The sequence below is a fragment of the Scomber scombrus genome, chromosome 23 (assembly GCF_963691925.1).
Source record: "Scomber scombrus chromosome 23, fScoSco1.1, whole genome shotgun sequence".
NCBI classification, from domain to species: domain Eukaryota; kingdom Metazoa; phylum Chordata; class Actinopteri; order Scombriformes; family Scombridae; genus Scomber; species Scomber scombrus.
The window spans coordinates 1,098,431-1,113,665 of record NC_084992.1 but is presented as its reverse complement, the minus strand read 5'-3'; the positions used below and the strand labels follow the sequence as shown (position 1 = coordinate 1,113,665).

Below are 15,235 nucleotides of genomic sequence, written 5' to 3'. Positions count from 1 at the left end.
CTGCATGATTGTTCATGGATGTTAGAATTCAGTGTACATGATACTTGTATTTACACAATCTAAGTAACAGTAGGTATACAGACAAATATATTAAAATATTATCAACAGATGAATCTGAGATATTGTAGTTATTGAGTTATTGTATATACATTGTATTTGTTTCTTTGTCTACCTCATTACTTTTGTATTTTGATTTATGGAAACTGTCAAGTATGAATGAGCAGCAGAAATATTGTAAAATGATTTGGATAAAAATGCTTTAGAAGCAGCATTTAAAAAAAACCTATCATTCTTTTGACAAATTCTGCTTGGTACATTTATTTATTTATTAAAAAACTTTAATTTAGATGTCAGATGTTGAACTCTGATGAAAACTCTCGTGTCAACTAAACCCAGAGGGATCACTAGCTCGGTATTTCTTCATCACAACATGTAACTCAGTGTTATTAGTGTATTTTATTCTGGTAACTTGGTGTCATTTGCGTATTTTATTCTGGTAACTCGTGTGGGAGTGGGACATCTGTCGGTGACCCCTCAGGGCGCGCGGCAGTGGGCGGGACCACGCGCGGCACGAGCGGCGATGCTGCCTCCTCCGTCTCGGGGACGCGCCCGCAGTCACACGCACACACCCGCCGCGCGGCCAGGCCACCGGCCAGCCTCTCTGCTCTCTGCCCCCCCTCTCTTCTCTTTCCTTTCTTTAAACTACATTTTCCTTTAGACGGTTCCGTTAACACCCGGTTCCCCGTTAACCTCCCCCCAGGCAGCAGCGGGGGAAGCGTCCACCGGGCCGGACAACCGCAGGATTACCGAGCTTTTGCCGTGATTCACCGGCCTGCCCGCAGCGGGCCGCAACTTTGTTTCATTTTGTAACTTTTTTTCTCCGCCGGTTACATTTACCGGACGGTGACGTCACCCCCCGAAAAGTTGTGGAGCAGCAGCCACCGCCGTTACACACGAGGAAACCGCCGTTAGTGCGTGTTTTAACTTTTCCTTAACGTGTGTGTGTGTGTGTGTGTGCGCGTGTGTGAGACAGCAGCGCCCCCACCCAAATCTGTGTGTCCCGGTACCGACAGGCCCCTCACCGGAGCACCGGCCTCTCTGCCCGGTGGTTGTTTGTCTGTTTGTTTGTTCTGATGGGCAGCGTGTGAACGGACCAGCGCGTGGACTTCACGAGACTCACGGGTTTCCTCTGGTCAGGTAAAGGTGAGTCCCCCCCGTTAATAATGACGTCATATATCATCACACTGTAACATCTACTGACCAAATTAATCTCATTTAAACACTTACATTAATTTTTAACTCAGTTTTTATACAATTTAAATCACTTTAATTGAGTTTTTACAGGTGAGATTAATTTATTTTAGTTTTAATACAAATAATAAAGTTTAATCTACTTTATAAAAATCATCTCAAGAAATAAAAGCAACAAATGACAGAATGAAATCCTAATAAACACTCTCAAATAAATATTACATTAAAAACAATCAATAAATGTTAAAAAAAAGTCGTTTTAAGTTTATTACAAAGTAGTTGATGTGTTAATAGTGAATTTATACTTCATGACACTCTTAAAAATGTTAATAAATATCATCTTTCATCAGGTTTAATGAATGAATTCTAGTTTGTCGGTTTAAATTTGGTTTCTTTCCGTTAAAGCTGCAACAATAAGTCGATAACTTCATAATTAGATAGAAAGAAAATGTATCTGTAGATATTTTGGTAATAGATTCATAGTTTTAGTTGTTTCTGAAGCAGTTTCTGACTCAGATATGAAGACCTGCTGCTTGTTTCTGTCACATTTGATAGTAAAAGGATTGTTGGTGAAATTCAAAAGGTTTAAAATTTGGGCTCCGTAAAGTTGTGATGGGCGTTTTCCTTTTTCGGTCGTTTTTGACATTTCGAACTCTAAACAAACAAGAGAGTAAAGTTTATTATAGACACTAACCCTTTCACAGAGCCGCCACAAGTGAAACTTAAAAGAAACAAGACCATAAAAAGGTTCAATAAAAGAATCAAACAATAAAAGACGAGCAACAACAGACCTGAAATAAAACACAAAGACCGGCGCGAATACACGAGAATAAAAAGACGTTTAACAGAAAACACAAATCGTTGAACCTAAAAACTTCTCATCATACTTCTCCAGTTAGTCTTTTTTTCTTTGCTTTGCTTTTTGCATTGTCAGATGTTCAGTTTTCTAAAAATCTTCACAGTGGAGAATAATTCGTTTTTATTGATTTTAAATGTGCAGTTCGGAGCTTTTCCGTCTCCCCCTGCTGGCAGCGAGCGTAATTACACAAACACTGTGGATGTTTTGCTTTAATGTCGGACTGACACTACACTTTTATGGCCCATTTCGATTCCGATATTGTGAAGTAAAACCATTTGCGATAACGATATATATCGGCCGATGGTTAAACTCATCACTGCCGTTGCCATAGTAACCAGATTAAAAAACGAATACGCTGTGAGATACAGGCAGATTAACCTGACGATGACGGGATTAATTCAAAGTAGCGTTGTGTGTTCGCTTGTTTGAATTGATTTTTAATTATATGTAAAAGTTAAACACTATGAGTTAATCATCAACATTAGATGAAAATAGTTAATTTATGAGTTGACTGACTCACAGCAGTCAGCTAATTGTTTCAGTTGTATTTTAGTTGCTGTTTTATGATTTAATTTGGTGGATTGGTTTCAATAACGAGGCTCAGAACAGCTTTTTAGAGTTGCCAGTCACTGAAGTTAAAGTTAGCCTGAGTGGCTAAAGCTGCTCCCCTGCAGGCATCTCAGCAATCTGTGTGTGTGTGTGTGTGTGTGTGTGTGTGTGTGTGTGTGTGTGTGTGTGTGTGTGTGTGTATTTTTAGCTCAAAGTGTTGTTTGGATTCTGCTCTGATGTTATGAGGCAACACCTCGTAGAAAAATTGATAAGGAGAGAGAGAGCCTCAGCTGCTGTTGTTGCCGTGGAGACAAAGGCTTGTTGTTGTATTTGAGAACAAAACACACAATTTCATCCAGAATCTGGCATTAATGGGTTTAATCTGCAGGTATTTAAAGCAAAATGGCTGAAAGTTAGACTCCCTGTTTGTAGTTTATTGCTGAAATGGACCATGGGAGTTGTAGTTCACTTCTACTTTAAAGTTTTTATGTCTACAATCTTTGTCCCAGATATGTTCTCCCAGTTTTTGTTGGTTCAACCAGGAGAGTTTCATGTTGACTCAAACTGTTTCATGTGATAAAATGAATGAGATTATTATTATAATCAGAACTAACAGAAACCTAAATGATCTCCTCCCACTTAATCACTTTATTTTGACAGGCCTGTGTGTGTATTTTCCTCCGTTAACGTTGCTCCAGGTGAGGAATGTTAAACCATGTGACCCGAGGCTAGACTTTAGTAGCAGATCTTTGACAGCTGGTCTGGTGGAACTGCAGGAAAATGACCAAAGAAGAAGAAAATCATCTGAGACTGGTTTCTTGAACATGATGATTTCACTGTACTCTCCACAGTCAGCAGATCTCAGTCCAGTAGAGAACCTTTGGGATGTGGTGGAACGAGAGATTCACATCATGGATGTGCAGCAGCTGTGTGAATCTATCATGTCAGTAAGGACCAAAGTCTCTGAGGAATGTTTCGGCACCTTGTTGAATCTATTCCAGGAAGATTTAAGACAGTTCTGAACATAAAAGGGTTCAACCTAGTATACCAAGGTACCTAAAGTAGCCTGATGAGTGTAGATAATAAATCGATACCAAGTAGAATCGAAACGTCTCCCATCAATCGATACCTGCAATCGATCCTTTTTGCACCCAGAACTAGAAGATATGACTATTTGTATGGACTTGTTCACAGCCAATCAACAAAAGCGTCCTTTGATTTTGCCGATTTTGGTCTTTGGTGGTGAAGTCGTGGTGAGTTTGAGTTAGCGCGCTTAGCAAGATGCCACCTAAACGCTCTAAAGTGTTTCTACACTACACGCCTGTTACACCAGATAAAAGAATGATGGGTATCTAATGAAGGACTCAGCTGGTATCAGGATCACTTTAAGGGGACGTGGATATGTGCTGGTATCATACTTTGTTAAACGATACTCAGCCCTAGTTCCAGTTCAAGAAGTCAGAAAACCAGTTGTAACCAGGTCGGCCATTGATAGAAATACCAGTCAGTAAAACACATTTCGGTGTGTGTACGACTGATTTCATGAGAGAACTTTCACACTGGTGATTCACGGGGCAGCCAGCTGACATTTTGAGGTCGGGTCTGGTAAAGGTCCTTTATTTATTACACATACAGTCGTACAGTGAGATTCAGTCTATGCATTTAACCCTCCAAACTATTCAGAGCAGTCACTGTGATGAGCACAGGAAGTAAGAGAATTAACCTAATATACATGTTTTTGACAATGAGAGGAATGTAAGCATGAGGAGAACCCAAGACCCAAAAGAGGCAGCAGTGACCACCGAGCCGCTGAAGTGAGGTTCTTTTGACCTTCCAAGTCATAAACCCGACTTCTGGGGCGTTCAAGTTGAAATTTTCCAACTGGGAAATCGGAAATTCTGACTTCTGAGTACAAATACCAATAGAAACAAGAGTTAGTCCACATTGACGCTCATCCTGTGAAACCTGGAAAGTCTCAGACCAGTTTATCAGTTTAGTTTTAAATATAAAAACCTTTAATTTCATGCATCATTTAAAGCTGCAAGTCATTTACAACCAAATCAACTTATTGACAAGACAACAAGAAAACCAACAGCTGCTTGTTTTATTAATCGATGGCTTCTTTCTGTTTGTGTTTCGGGTTGGACACGGCTCTGTTTGGAGACCTGCAGGTCACCCGTGTGCAGCAGGTTTCCCACGTCCTTGAAAGCAACACGTGGCGGTCGTCACGTGGTCATGTGATCAGGACGCAGAGACACTCGCTGTCCGTCAGCCTGACTCAAAATGTTCTTTACAAGCCGGCCGTCGGGTCGAGCTGATGACTATCTTTAGCTGTGTGTGTGTGAGATGCTGTGTACATTACCATAGGAAGGGCTGTGTGTGTGTGTGTGTGTGTGTGTGTGTGTGTGTGTGTGTGTGTGTGTGTGTGTGTGTGTGTGTGTGTGTGAGTGGTATGAAGACCATTCATTATCACATTCCTGCAGAGAGGCCTCCACATGGGAACTGACTGTGTGTCTGCGGGACTTTTTTGTCCACATGACTCCAATCAGACCAGAGTCACCAGACGTGTTGCTGCCTCCTGATCAATAATCAATCAATCAATCACTGAATCAATCAATCACTGAATCAATCAATCACAGGCTTCAGATGAGTGTGAATTTAGTTTTAACAGAGGAGAATAGTTTTCAGACTTTGCTTGATGATGAGTTTTTTTGTTCTCAATCATCTCATTGATTACTAAGACTATTACTTTTATTTCCACTTCTTACTGTTAAATGTTTGTTTTATGTAAAGCACATTGAGTTGCCATTGTGTATGAAATGCTCTTTATAAATAAAGCTGCCTTGCCTCACAGAAGAAGAAGTTAAGTCTTAACAGGAAATCAGTTTTTAGATATTCACTTAAAAATAACTGATGATGAAACTATCAATCGACTAATTGATTAATCAGCGAATCGTTGCAGATCTAATGGAGCAGCGAGGTTTTGACTGCATGTTTAAATCCCTTCTGTTCCTTACTTTTACTTTTTAGTGTTTAATTAGTGACTCCAGCTTTTTGTAAATACTCACACTTCTGTCCTTCTTTCTCTGCTTACAGTCAGATTGGCTGAACTTTAATTGTATTCTGACGTCATCGTGTTTCCATACTCTTTCCTGTTGTGTAATTTCTGGCCGAGCTGCAGGAAGTTTAACTCGTTGGCTCCTCGAAGCTCCAGCTGGAATTTCTTTTTCCTTTTGAAGCTGTGAAAGAGTCTCTCTCTTTCTGTCTCTCTTTCTCTCTCTGTCTCTCTTTCTCTCTCTGTCTCTCTCTTTCTGTCTTTCTCTCTCTGTTTAAACAGCTGGTTAGTTTGACTAACAGCAGCTTTCAAACTAGCCGGGCCTATTCAACACACACACACACACACACACACACACACACACACACACACACACACACACACACACACACACACACACACACACACACACACACACACACACACACACACACACACACATTTATTCAATACGTTTGTGTGTGTGTGTGTTGGGATGCCTGTGCTGTGATGTCAGCGTTTCTGCCCATGGTCTGCGGTATGCAGGCAGCGTGTTCACCTCCACACACACACACACACACACACACACACACACACACACACACACACACACACACACACACACACACACACACACACACACACACACACACACACACACACACACACACACACACACACACACACACACACACAGTATCTCCGTCCACCATCTTGTCTCTGTGTGTTTCTGTGTTGACAGAACAAACACGCTCACTTTGTGCCGCGGCTTGTTTGTAACTCGCCTGTTTCTACTGTGATTCAGTGATGTGATGTCACTTCCTGTGAGCCAGGCGTCCTCCACGGATCAGCTGCTGCTGCTTTAAAGGATCAGTTCAGGTTTTTCAAGTCTTAATACAATAATGACAGAATAAAATCCACAGCCCAAAGGCAAGAGTTCAGATGTTTGTTCCTGAGCTGCGTCTGTTTCATATTTAACCCTCCTGTTGTCCTCGAGTCAAAGAAGGAAGAAATGGAGGGAGGAAGGAAGGAAGGGAGGAAAGGAAAGAAGGAAGGGAGGAAGGATGGAAGGAAGGAAGAAGGAAGGTTAATGACACGTTTATACTGATGGAGAGTTACATTATCACTAATACTACTTTTATTACTGTGAGTAAATAACTAAATGAATATAGTTAGAGAAGTGTTGTTATAGGTTTTCATCTGATGCGTATCTAGATACATGATGGATGATACGATTCAATCTGATACAGTTCTTTGTTTAAAGTAGACATTTATTATATTATAAATGAACATAAGTCATCATATACATGTGGCTTTGTTTACCTTCAATAGATTCATTTAGTAAAAGAGCAGGGCAGAGTTCAGAGCCGTGTCATTGTGTTTATTACTGTAAAACTTTACACTTTGAGAACTTTACAAAGCTCCTCTGGCAATAAAAACAAACATATAATATAATATTCAATCTATTTGCACACATTTGTTAGTGAAATGTTGTTGACTTGGTGTCTTGTTCTGAGGCTCTGATGTATTTATCATGTCATGAAAGCCGTCTGTACGGTTTTAGGTCTTTCACAATGAAACGAGCTGTTGAAGCTGTTATTACGTTGTCTCTGACTGAGTCTTAGTTAAGTTCATCTCCTGTTTCTCAACGTCGTCTCACCGATTGTTGAGATTAGTCGTGCTGCTGCTGCTGTACTTCACTGCTGTTTTACACTCCTTACATATTGCAGCACTTTCCTCTCGTGTTTGTTCTTCTTGTAAAATCCAAACCTTCTTCCAAACTTTGCATTTCAGACTTGAAGCTGCAGAGACAGAGACAAAGAGAGAGAGAGAGAGAGGGAGACACAGAGAAGTTACATTAAACCGGTTCATAACTCTGTAATGGGTCGGTTCATGCTACATTTACACAGATCAGGGATCAGTGTCGTATCTTAATGATTCATGTCGGTCATTTGTTCCACTTCTAGTTTTTATATATGAAATCTTGTTTCTAGAGCTGCAGCAGTTACATCGCTGTATAATCTCAGTCATATCACCATGGAAACAGATCTGAAGTCTGAATGAAGTGAATCAGTGAAGTTTAGCAGAGTTTCAGATCTTCTTTTATCTCTTCTTCTTCGGTAATCAGGCTGGACGTAACTGTCAGCGTGTTTATGTCCATTTCCACGGCTGCTAACCACAGCTCGCTCCTTTCAGGGTCCTTCACAGGAAATGTAGCAGAGCTGCAACTAATGATTTTATTATTGATTCATCTGCTGATTAAGATAAGATCAGATAATCCTTTGTTAGTCCCACTGCGGAGAAATGACAGTGTTAAGGCTGATTTAGGATTCTGCGTCGCAACGACCCTGACGTTCCGACGCCGTCGTCGACCTTTCAAAGTTCTGCGTTGAGGTTGTGTGTCGTTGCGGTGCAATTCACCGCCAGAGCGGTAGGGGGATGTGCTCCTTTCCTGAATGGTTATCGTGTCTCTAGTTGATTATTTGTTTAGCTTCCGGCTTTTCTGGTTACAGTGAACAACAATGGCAACCGAAAGAGAGAGGATCTCGGTGCAGTTGTTGAATGTTGAAGAAAATAGGCAGGCGACCGGAAGTTCACAATACCGGAAATACGTTGCTACCAAGCAAACCAATCACAGCCCTTACGGTCTGCGTCGTCTCGGTGCGTAGTTAGGATTTTTTTGGAGGTGCACGTCGGCGTAGGGGTCCGCGTCCACGCAGAGAGCTCTCTGTTCATACGCAGAAGCCTAAATCAGCCTTTACAGCAGTAAAAGTAGATAGAATAAAGAACAAATAATAATAAGTACACTTAAAAGTTTTATCAGACTTTTCTTATATCTATAATCCAGTGGAAAGATGATCAGCAGATGAGATAAATGTCTGAAATCTTTGTGTCTAAAAACACAGACTGTAAAAACAGTCCAGCAAAGAAAAATAAAGAAATTCACTCATATGTTTCCTCTGAGAACTAACAGACTGAAGCTTCAGGAGACGTCGACTCTTAGAGTAAATGTGTTGAGGCTCAGAGTTCAGAGCAACGTTTAGCTTTAACTGAGCTTCTGTGTAATTAGCTGTTAGCTGGTTGAACTTTAATGTCTTTAGTTCCAGTAGTTGAACACAGACGGAGACTCAGACTGAGGTTGAAACAGTCCGGTGGTTCTTCAGCGTCAATGAATCAGACTGAATTTTAATCATCAGTTTCATAGTTTCACGTTCTTCTCACAGAGACAATAAACTGGACATTTTATACTTCTGCTTTAGCTTTTTCTGACTTAATCAACTTAATGAAAATAATCTTTAGATATCGACCGAAATAAATCGATACCAAGTAGAATCTGAACGTCTCCCGTCAATCGATCCTTTTTGCACTCAGAGGTAGAAAATATGACTATTTGTATGGATTTGCTCTCAGCCAATCAACAGCAAGAGTTCTTCTCTTTAATGCGACATGTGATTGGCCCACTGCCACAGCAGCTACAACCCGTCTGTGGTGGTGAAGTCGTGGTGAATCTGAGGTATCGGCGCTTAGCAGTTCAGCAGCCAAGATGCCTCCTAAACGCTCTAAAGTGAGTCTACACTACACGCCTGTTACACCGGATACAAGACAGAGACCTAAATGTGTTAATAGGAATCTAATGAAGTACTCAGCTGGTATCAGTATCACTTTAAAGCAGGGGTGTCAAATATGAGGCCTGTGGGCCAGAACCGGCCCGCCAAGAGGTCCAATCCAGCCCACTTTCCTTCCTTCTTTGCTTCCTGTCTTCTTTTCCAACCTTTCTTTCTTTCTTTTATTTCTTTCATTCTTCCTTCCATTTGTCCTTCCTTACATCTTTTCCTTCCTTCCCTCCCTCCATCCTTCCTTCCTTCCTTCCATCTTTTTAATGATCCTTCCCTCATCAGATCATATTGTTCTGTTTGTGGCCCTTGAATGAAGATGAGTTTGACCCTCCTGTTCTAAAGCCTGTTACACACGATAAAAGACAGAGACCTAAATGTGTTAATGGGAATCTGATGAAGGACTCAGCTGTTATCAGCCTTAGTCGTAACTTAGTTCATGCAACAACACATCAGGTAATTATTAACTTTATTTAATATTATCAACAACGTGGAAATGAAATGAGAAGCACTCGAGGTCAAAGTTCAACCTGCAGGACGAGACGCAGCAGAGACAGTTTGATGTTTGATCTCTGATAACAGATACTGTCAGAACGATCCTGTAGAGAAACGATAAAAGATAAAAGAAGTGATTCTGATATTACTGACTGTAGACAGAGTTTTTATTGCTGGTTTTAGCTAATTAAAAGTGAGAATTTGAAGCTTTTTTGTGTCAAACGTGATAATAAACGGACTCTTTGGATCAGTCTCACATCTAAAGCTAATAGTTTATGTTCTGCTGCAGCGGTTTAATTGAATTGTTCTCAGCAGCTTATAGTCTGGATTTGATGAGATGAATCACCTGAGCTGCACCTGTGTGATGACATCATAGACTGTGAATGTGGTCGGCGTGGCAGACGCTTCATTTGTTTATTTCAGCACGAGCTTCCTGGGTGAGTCCTCTCTGTTGTTGAGGAGAAACAAACAAACTGATCTCAGAAAGAAAGAGAGGAATATGATGTGAAGTTCTGGTAATAAATAGAAAAGATTGATCAGTCTGACGTTGTTCTATATATTTATTTACTGCAGTAAACGATGTGTTGGTCCGGCTCTCTGTACTTTCTCTCTAAACTAATTGTTCTTCCTTTAAAAGTAATCTCGAGGGACACACAGAGCAGGTCTAGACTGAACTCTTTAATCTAAAGAGACCAAACATTCATCATTGAGCAGCAAGTAAAAGCAGAACCGACTTTAGGTGGTCGACCATCTGCCTCGACTGACTGTTATCAAAAATGTTTATTTGATGGGTTTTATACATAGACTGTATATAAGAAATGGACGTAACATTCGTGACGTCACCCATTGGTTTGTGGACTGCTGCTCGGAGGCCAATAGTATCGGATCTGAGCAGCGCCATCTTGAAAATTTCCGGTGCATGCTGGGAAAAAATAAAAACACGACGTAGCCACGCCCTAATGCATACCCTGCTTTATCGTCACATATAAAATCAGGGAGGCCAAAATGTCCCAAATGAACATCATACTGCATTGAAGAAGGCTTTAAACTAGCGATTGAGACCATAAACACATTTTGAAAACGTTTACTGAGGTTAGAAATCAAGTGAGAAGTTGGTGAATTCTCCATTGACTTGTATAGAGACGGAAGTCCTTTTGACACCAAAACGGTCGCCCCCTGGTGGCCTTTTGATAGAATGCAGTTTTAAGTTACTTCTGTGTTGGCCTCATTTCAGAGGACCGGAACTCCCCGCCTGTTTTTTTGTAAAACAACCTTATCAGATTTATTTAAATCAATTATCAATATCTGTATTCGTCTCAAAGATTCTGTATCAGTCGGGATATACTTCAAATATTTCATGTTACTTTGGTCTCTGCTGTAATTAAGATGAGATTAGATGTATATTGACACAGTGGAAAAAAAGTAGCAGCATAAAGGATGAAAGTGATTAATACTATAAATAAAATACTATATACATTAAACAATCTCATATAAATGTACAATATGCAGAAGTTCCTGAGATGATTGAATGTTTATGTTGAGAAGATCAAACTGACTGAAAGTAACGTTAGCTTAGCGTGTGTGTGTGTGCTGTCTGTTTCTGAGCTGATGATAATCCGTCAAAGTTAAACAGATATTTAACTTTATATTCAACTTTTCTCTGAAAATCTTCACATTATAGTTCTGTGTTAGTTAAAGAACATTTATTAGAGTTTTAGTTGATAAATTCAACAGTTTCATTGTACTGGTGTGTGTGTGTGTGTGTGTGTGTGTGTGTGTGTGTGTGTGTGTGTGTGTGTGTGTGTGTGTGTGTGTGTGTTGGAGTTTCATGAGTCTCTGTCTCACACACACCAGCTGATAACTAATCAATCAGCTGATCAGTAACATGATGACAGCTCCGCTCTGTCTGCGTCAGATTGGACAGAAACTCAAAGATGATTGACAGGCTGATCAATAACCTGCAGGCTGCTTATTTAACACACACACACACACACACACACACACACACACACACACACACACACACACACACACACACACACACACACACACACACACACACACACACACACACACAGTAACAGTGCCTGAAAAGGTGTTTCCCATGAGGCTGTGGTGTTTATACTGTGTGTGTGTGTGTGTGTGTGTGTGTGTGTGTGTGTGTGTGTGTGTGTGTGTGTGTGTTGGCCTGAGGTGTGGGCGTTTGACATGCAGCAACAAAGAGACAATATTGAGAGAAAGAAGACAAACAATAAAAAGTCAAGAGGAAAAAGAAAGACAAGAGAGAGAGAGAGACAGGTGAAAATGAGATGGCAGCGGTTTCCACGGCGACGCCGAAAAACACATAACAGGACAGGAATGTGAAGAGAGAGAGAGAGAGAGAGGAAAAAATGTGGAAATGAGAAAGAAAGGGGAGGAAAGAATGAAGGGGGGAGGTGAAGTTAAAGCAGCAGTCATGAATGGAAAAAAAGAAAAGAGGAACAAGGATGAGACGAAGAGAGAGAGAGAAGAAAAGAGGAAAGAAAAAGAAGGATGAGAGAAAATAAATCAAGATTTAAAGGAGTGAGAAGGAGGAGGATAAAAATGAGATGAAGAAGGAGGAACGAAGGAGAGAAGGAAAATTATATGCAAGAAGATGAAATGATGGAAAGAGAGGAATGAAGATGGGAGGAGATTAAAGAAGAAATGAGGAGGGAAAAGAAAGAAAAACGAGAATTTTAGTAGTTCTTTTAGAGTTTAAAAAGAAGGAAAACAAGCAAAGAGAGATGGAAGAACAGGATGTAGGAGTGAATGAATACAGGAAGAGAGGAGAGGAAGGAAGGAAGGAAGGGAGGGAGGAATAACAGACAGGACAAAAGAAGGAAAGAGTGTAAAAGAAAGACGAGGAAAATCAGAGAGAGAATAAAGAGACGGAGAAAAAGTTTCTATCTTGTTTCTGTCGTAAAAATTAAACAAAACAATAAAAATGTAATAAAACAGAAAAATCTATAAAATATAAAAAGATATATATAAAATTAAAAACTGCGTAAAATGAAATCCATGAGTCTGTTTGAACAATAATATTAAAAAAATTAAGTAGAAAATTTTTTAAAAAACGTTTATATTTAAAAATGATATTTAAAAGTGTGAAAGTAGTTAATAGTAACTTTTTATAACAATTTTGTTTGACTTATTATTTTAGTGTCGTGATTAGTTTTTGTGTTTTTTGTCTTTGTGTGACGCTGCTCTCTGATTGGCTCTCCTCAGGTTGAGAGATGGCGGGCGCGTCGGTGAAGGTAGCGGTGCGAGTTCGCCCGTTCAACACCCGAGAGACGGGACGCAACGCCAAGTGTGTGATCCAGATGCAGGGAAACACAACCTGTAAGAGACGCACACGCACACCAGTTAGCTCCAGGCTAACAATCCCTATTGGTTTGAATGAAGAATGCTAACAGCCTGCTGTCTCACTGTCACGGGTGAAAGGTTCACTGTGTTTAAAACCGGCCTCAGCAATCCCAGCATGCTTCTGCCAGTCATGTGACCTCTGAACCTGCTGCTATTTAAACACACACACACACACACACACACACACACACACACACACACACACACACACACACACACACACACACACACACACACACACACACACACACACACACTCACTCAGTATATTAATAGCCGTTGCAGCAGCGTGACTGGTTTTAGCAGCCGTCTGAACACGCTCACATCGACTGATATTTCAACACTGAACGTGTTATTGATGGACGTCTGTTGAGTCACATTTTCAGTGAATTGTGACGAGTCATCTGAACGTTTCACCATCAGACCCAAACACGTGCTCAGTAATAAACATGTGTGAATAGACAAACACTGACACACCTGCTCCACAGACAGAATTTAAACTTTCATTCAATAGGGGAACATTATGATTGGACCCAGGTGTGTTTGGGTATAAAAGTTTCTCTTTGACTCTCTTCAGGTATCTCCAACCCCAAACAGCCCAAAGATGGAGCCAAGAACTTCACATTCGATTATTCCTACTGGTCACACACAACGGTGAGCACACACACACACACACACACACACACACACATACAAACACTCATCACATCCAGCACAGTCATTAATAACCTGATGTGTGTGTGTGTGTGTGTTCCTGCAGCCTGAGGACTCCAGCTTTGCGTGTCAGAGGCAGGTGTATAAAGACATCGGAGAGGAGATGCTGCTGCACGCGTTCGAAGGTAAAAACAGTCTCTGACCAGGTTCACTGATCAGTTTCATCCACATCATCTCTGAAATCTGAGCTGAACCAAACTGCTGCTACAACCAGTAACCCAGAGATGAAGCCAAGTGTGTCATCGTCTGTGTAATGATGCTGCAGACGACGATGACGGCTGGTTCACAGCTTTTTAAACGAGGTGTCATTGATCTAAAATAAAACATGACTGAAGCAGCACGTCCTGTTTCTGAAACTGACTTTGTTTAGTGGCTGTTATTAATGTCACAGTCTGATCTGTCAGTTATCAGAGAGTCTGCAGCTCCTCTTAGCTTTACAGAACTTTATAGTGAGTTCCAGCTCATTGTTTAGTTGTCCTTCTGAATCAGGCGGTAACTTTCAGAGAGAAAGCCACTGTACTCTACCTGCTCAGCACCAAATCTGACCAGCTTCTACGTTAAGTGGTCACAATTTGCAATGTCTGAAAAGTGTTTTGTTGGAGTTTCCAAAACTGTTCCTCCATCTAAAGAACATATCTGCAGTTTTCAGTGTGTAATGTGTTTGATGAACCTACAGAGAATTATCAAAGACTCTGCAGCTCCTTCTTTCAGCTCATTGTTTAGCTCTCTGGCTGCAACTTTACTGTCTTGGTTCACTCTCAGCTCTCATTGCGGCATTTTCAGAGAGAAAGCTGTAAAAAAAAAAACCTCTGTACTCTACCTGCTAACAGACCCAGTTATATGTGGACTAGCTGGTGAACATAGTGGAGCGTTTAGATAATTCCCTCAGGAGTTGGTAGAGAGTAAAAACAGAGCTAACATAGAGAGAATATTGGACAGAAACATGATGAACTAATGAATGATAATGTTGATCAGTAACTGCTGGATGTGGAGATAAGTTGATGATGTGTCAGTTTTGTTCAGAACAGCAGTTGTGTTTTCTCAGTTTGAATATCAGACTAATTACTTTATTTCTTCCCTCCAGGATACAACGTGTGCATCTTTGCGTACGGTCAGACGGGGGCAGGAAAGAGCTACACGATGATGGGCAAACAGGAGCCTGGACAGGAAGGGATCATACCACAGGTAACACACACTGAACCTCTTTGACTTCCTTCTGTTCTACACACCTTGAACGTTACACTGATCCTGTTTGTCTGTGTCCAGCTGTGCGAGGACTTGTTTCAGAGAACAGGAGAAAACAATGATCCTGACCTCACCTACTCTGTGGAGGTA

General features: G+C 40.8%; 1 protein-coding gene across 2 annotated transcripts in view; it reads left to right on the top strand.

The window, feature by feature from the left end:
• Positions 1-636: 636 nt before the first annotated feature.
• LOC134006086 (kinesin-like protein KIF1C) overlaps positions 637-15,235 on the top strand; it is a 30,427-nt gene continuing 15,828 nt past the window's right edge. For both annotated transcript variants that reach the window (XM_062445151.1, XM_062445150.1), the window contains exons 1-6: positions 637-1,203; positions 13,049-13,162; positions 13,764-13,840; positions 13,947-14,025; positions 14,985-15,085; positions 15,167-15,232. In XM_062445151.1, coding sequence (XP_062301135.1) covers positions 13,057-13,162; positions 13,764-13,840; positions 13,947-14,025; positions 14,985-15,085; positions 15,167-15,232 — 429 coding nt within the window. In that variant the 5' untranslated portion in view covers positions 637-1,203; positions 13,049-13,056. The remainder of the gene's footprint in view (positions 1,204-13,048; positions 13,163-13,763; positions 13,841-13,946; positions 14,026-14,984; positions 15,086-15,166; positions 15,233-15,235) is intronic.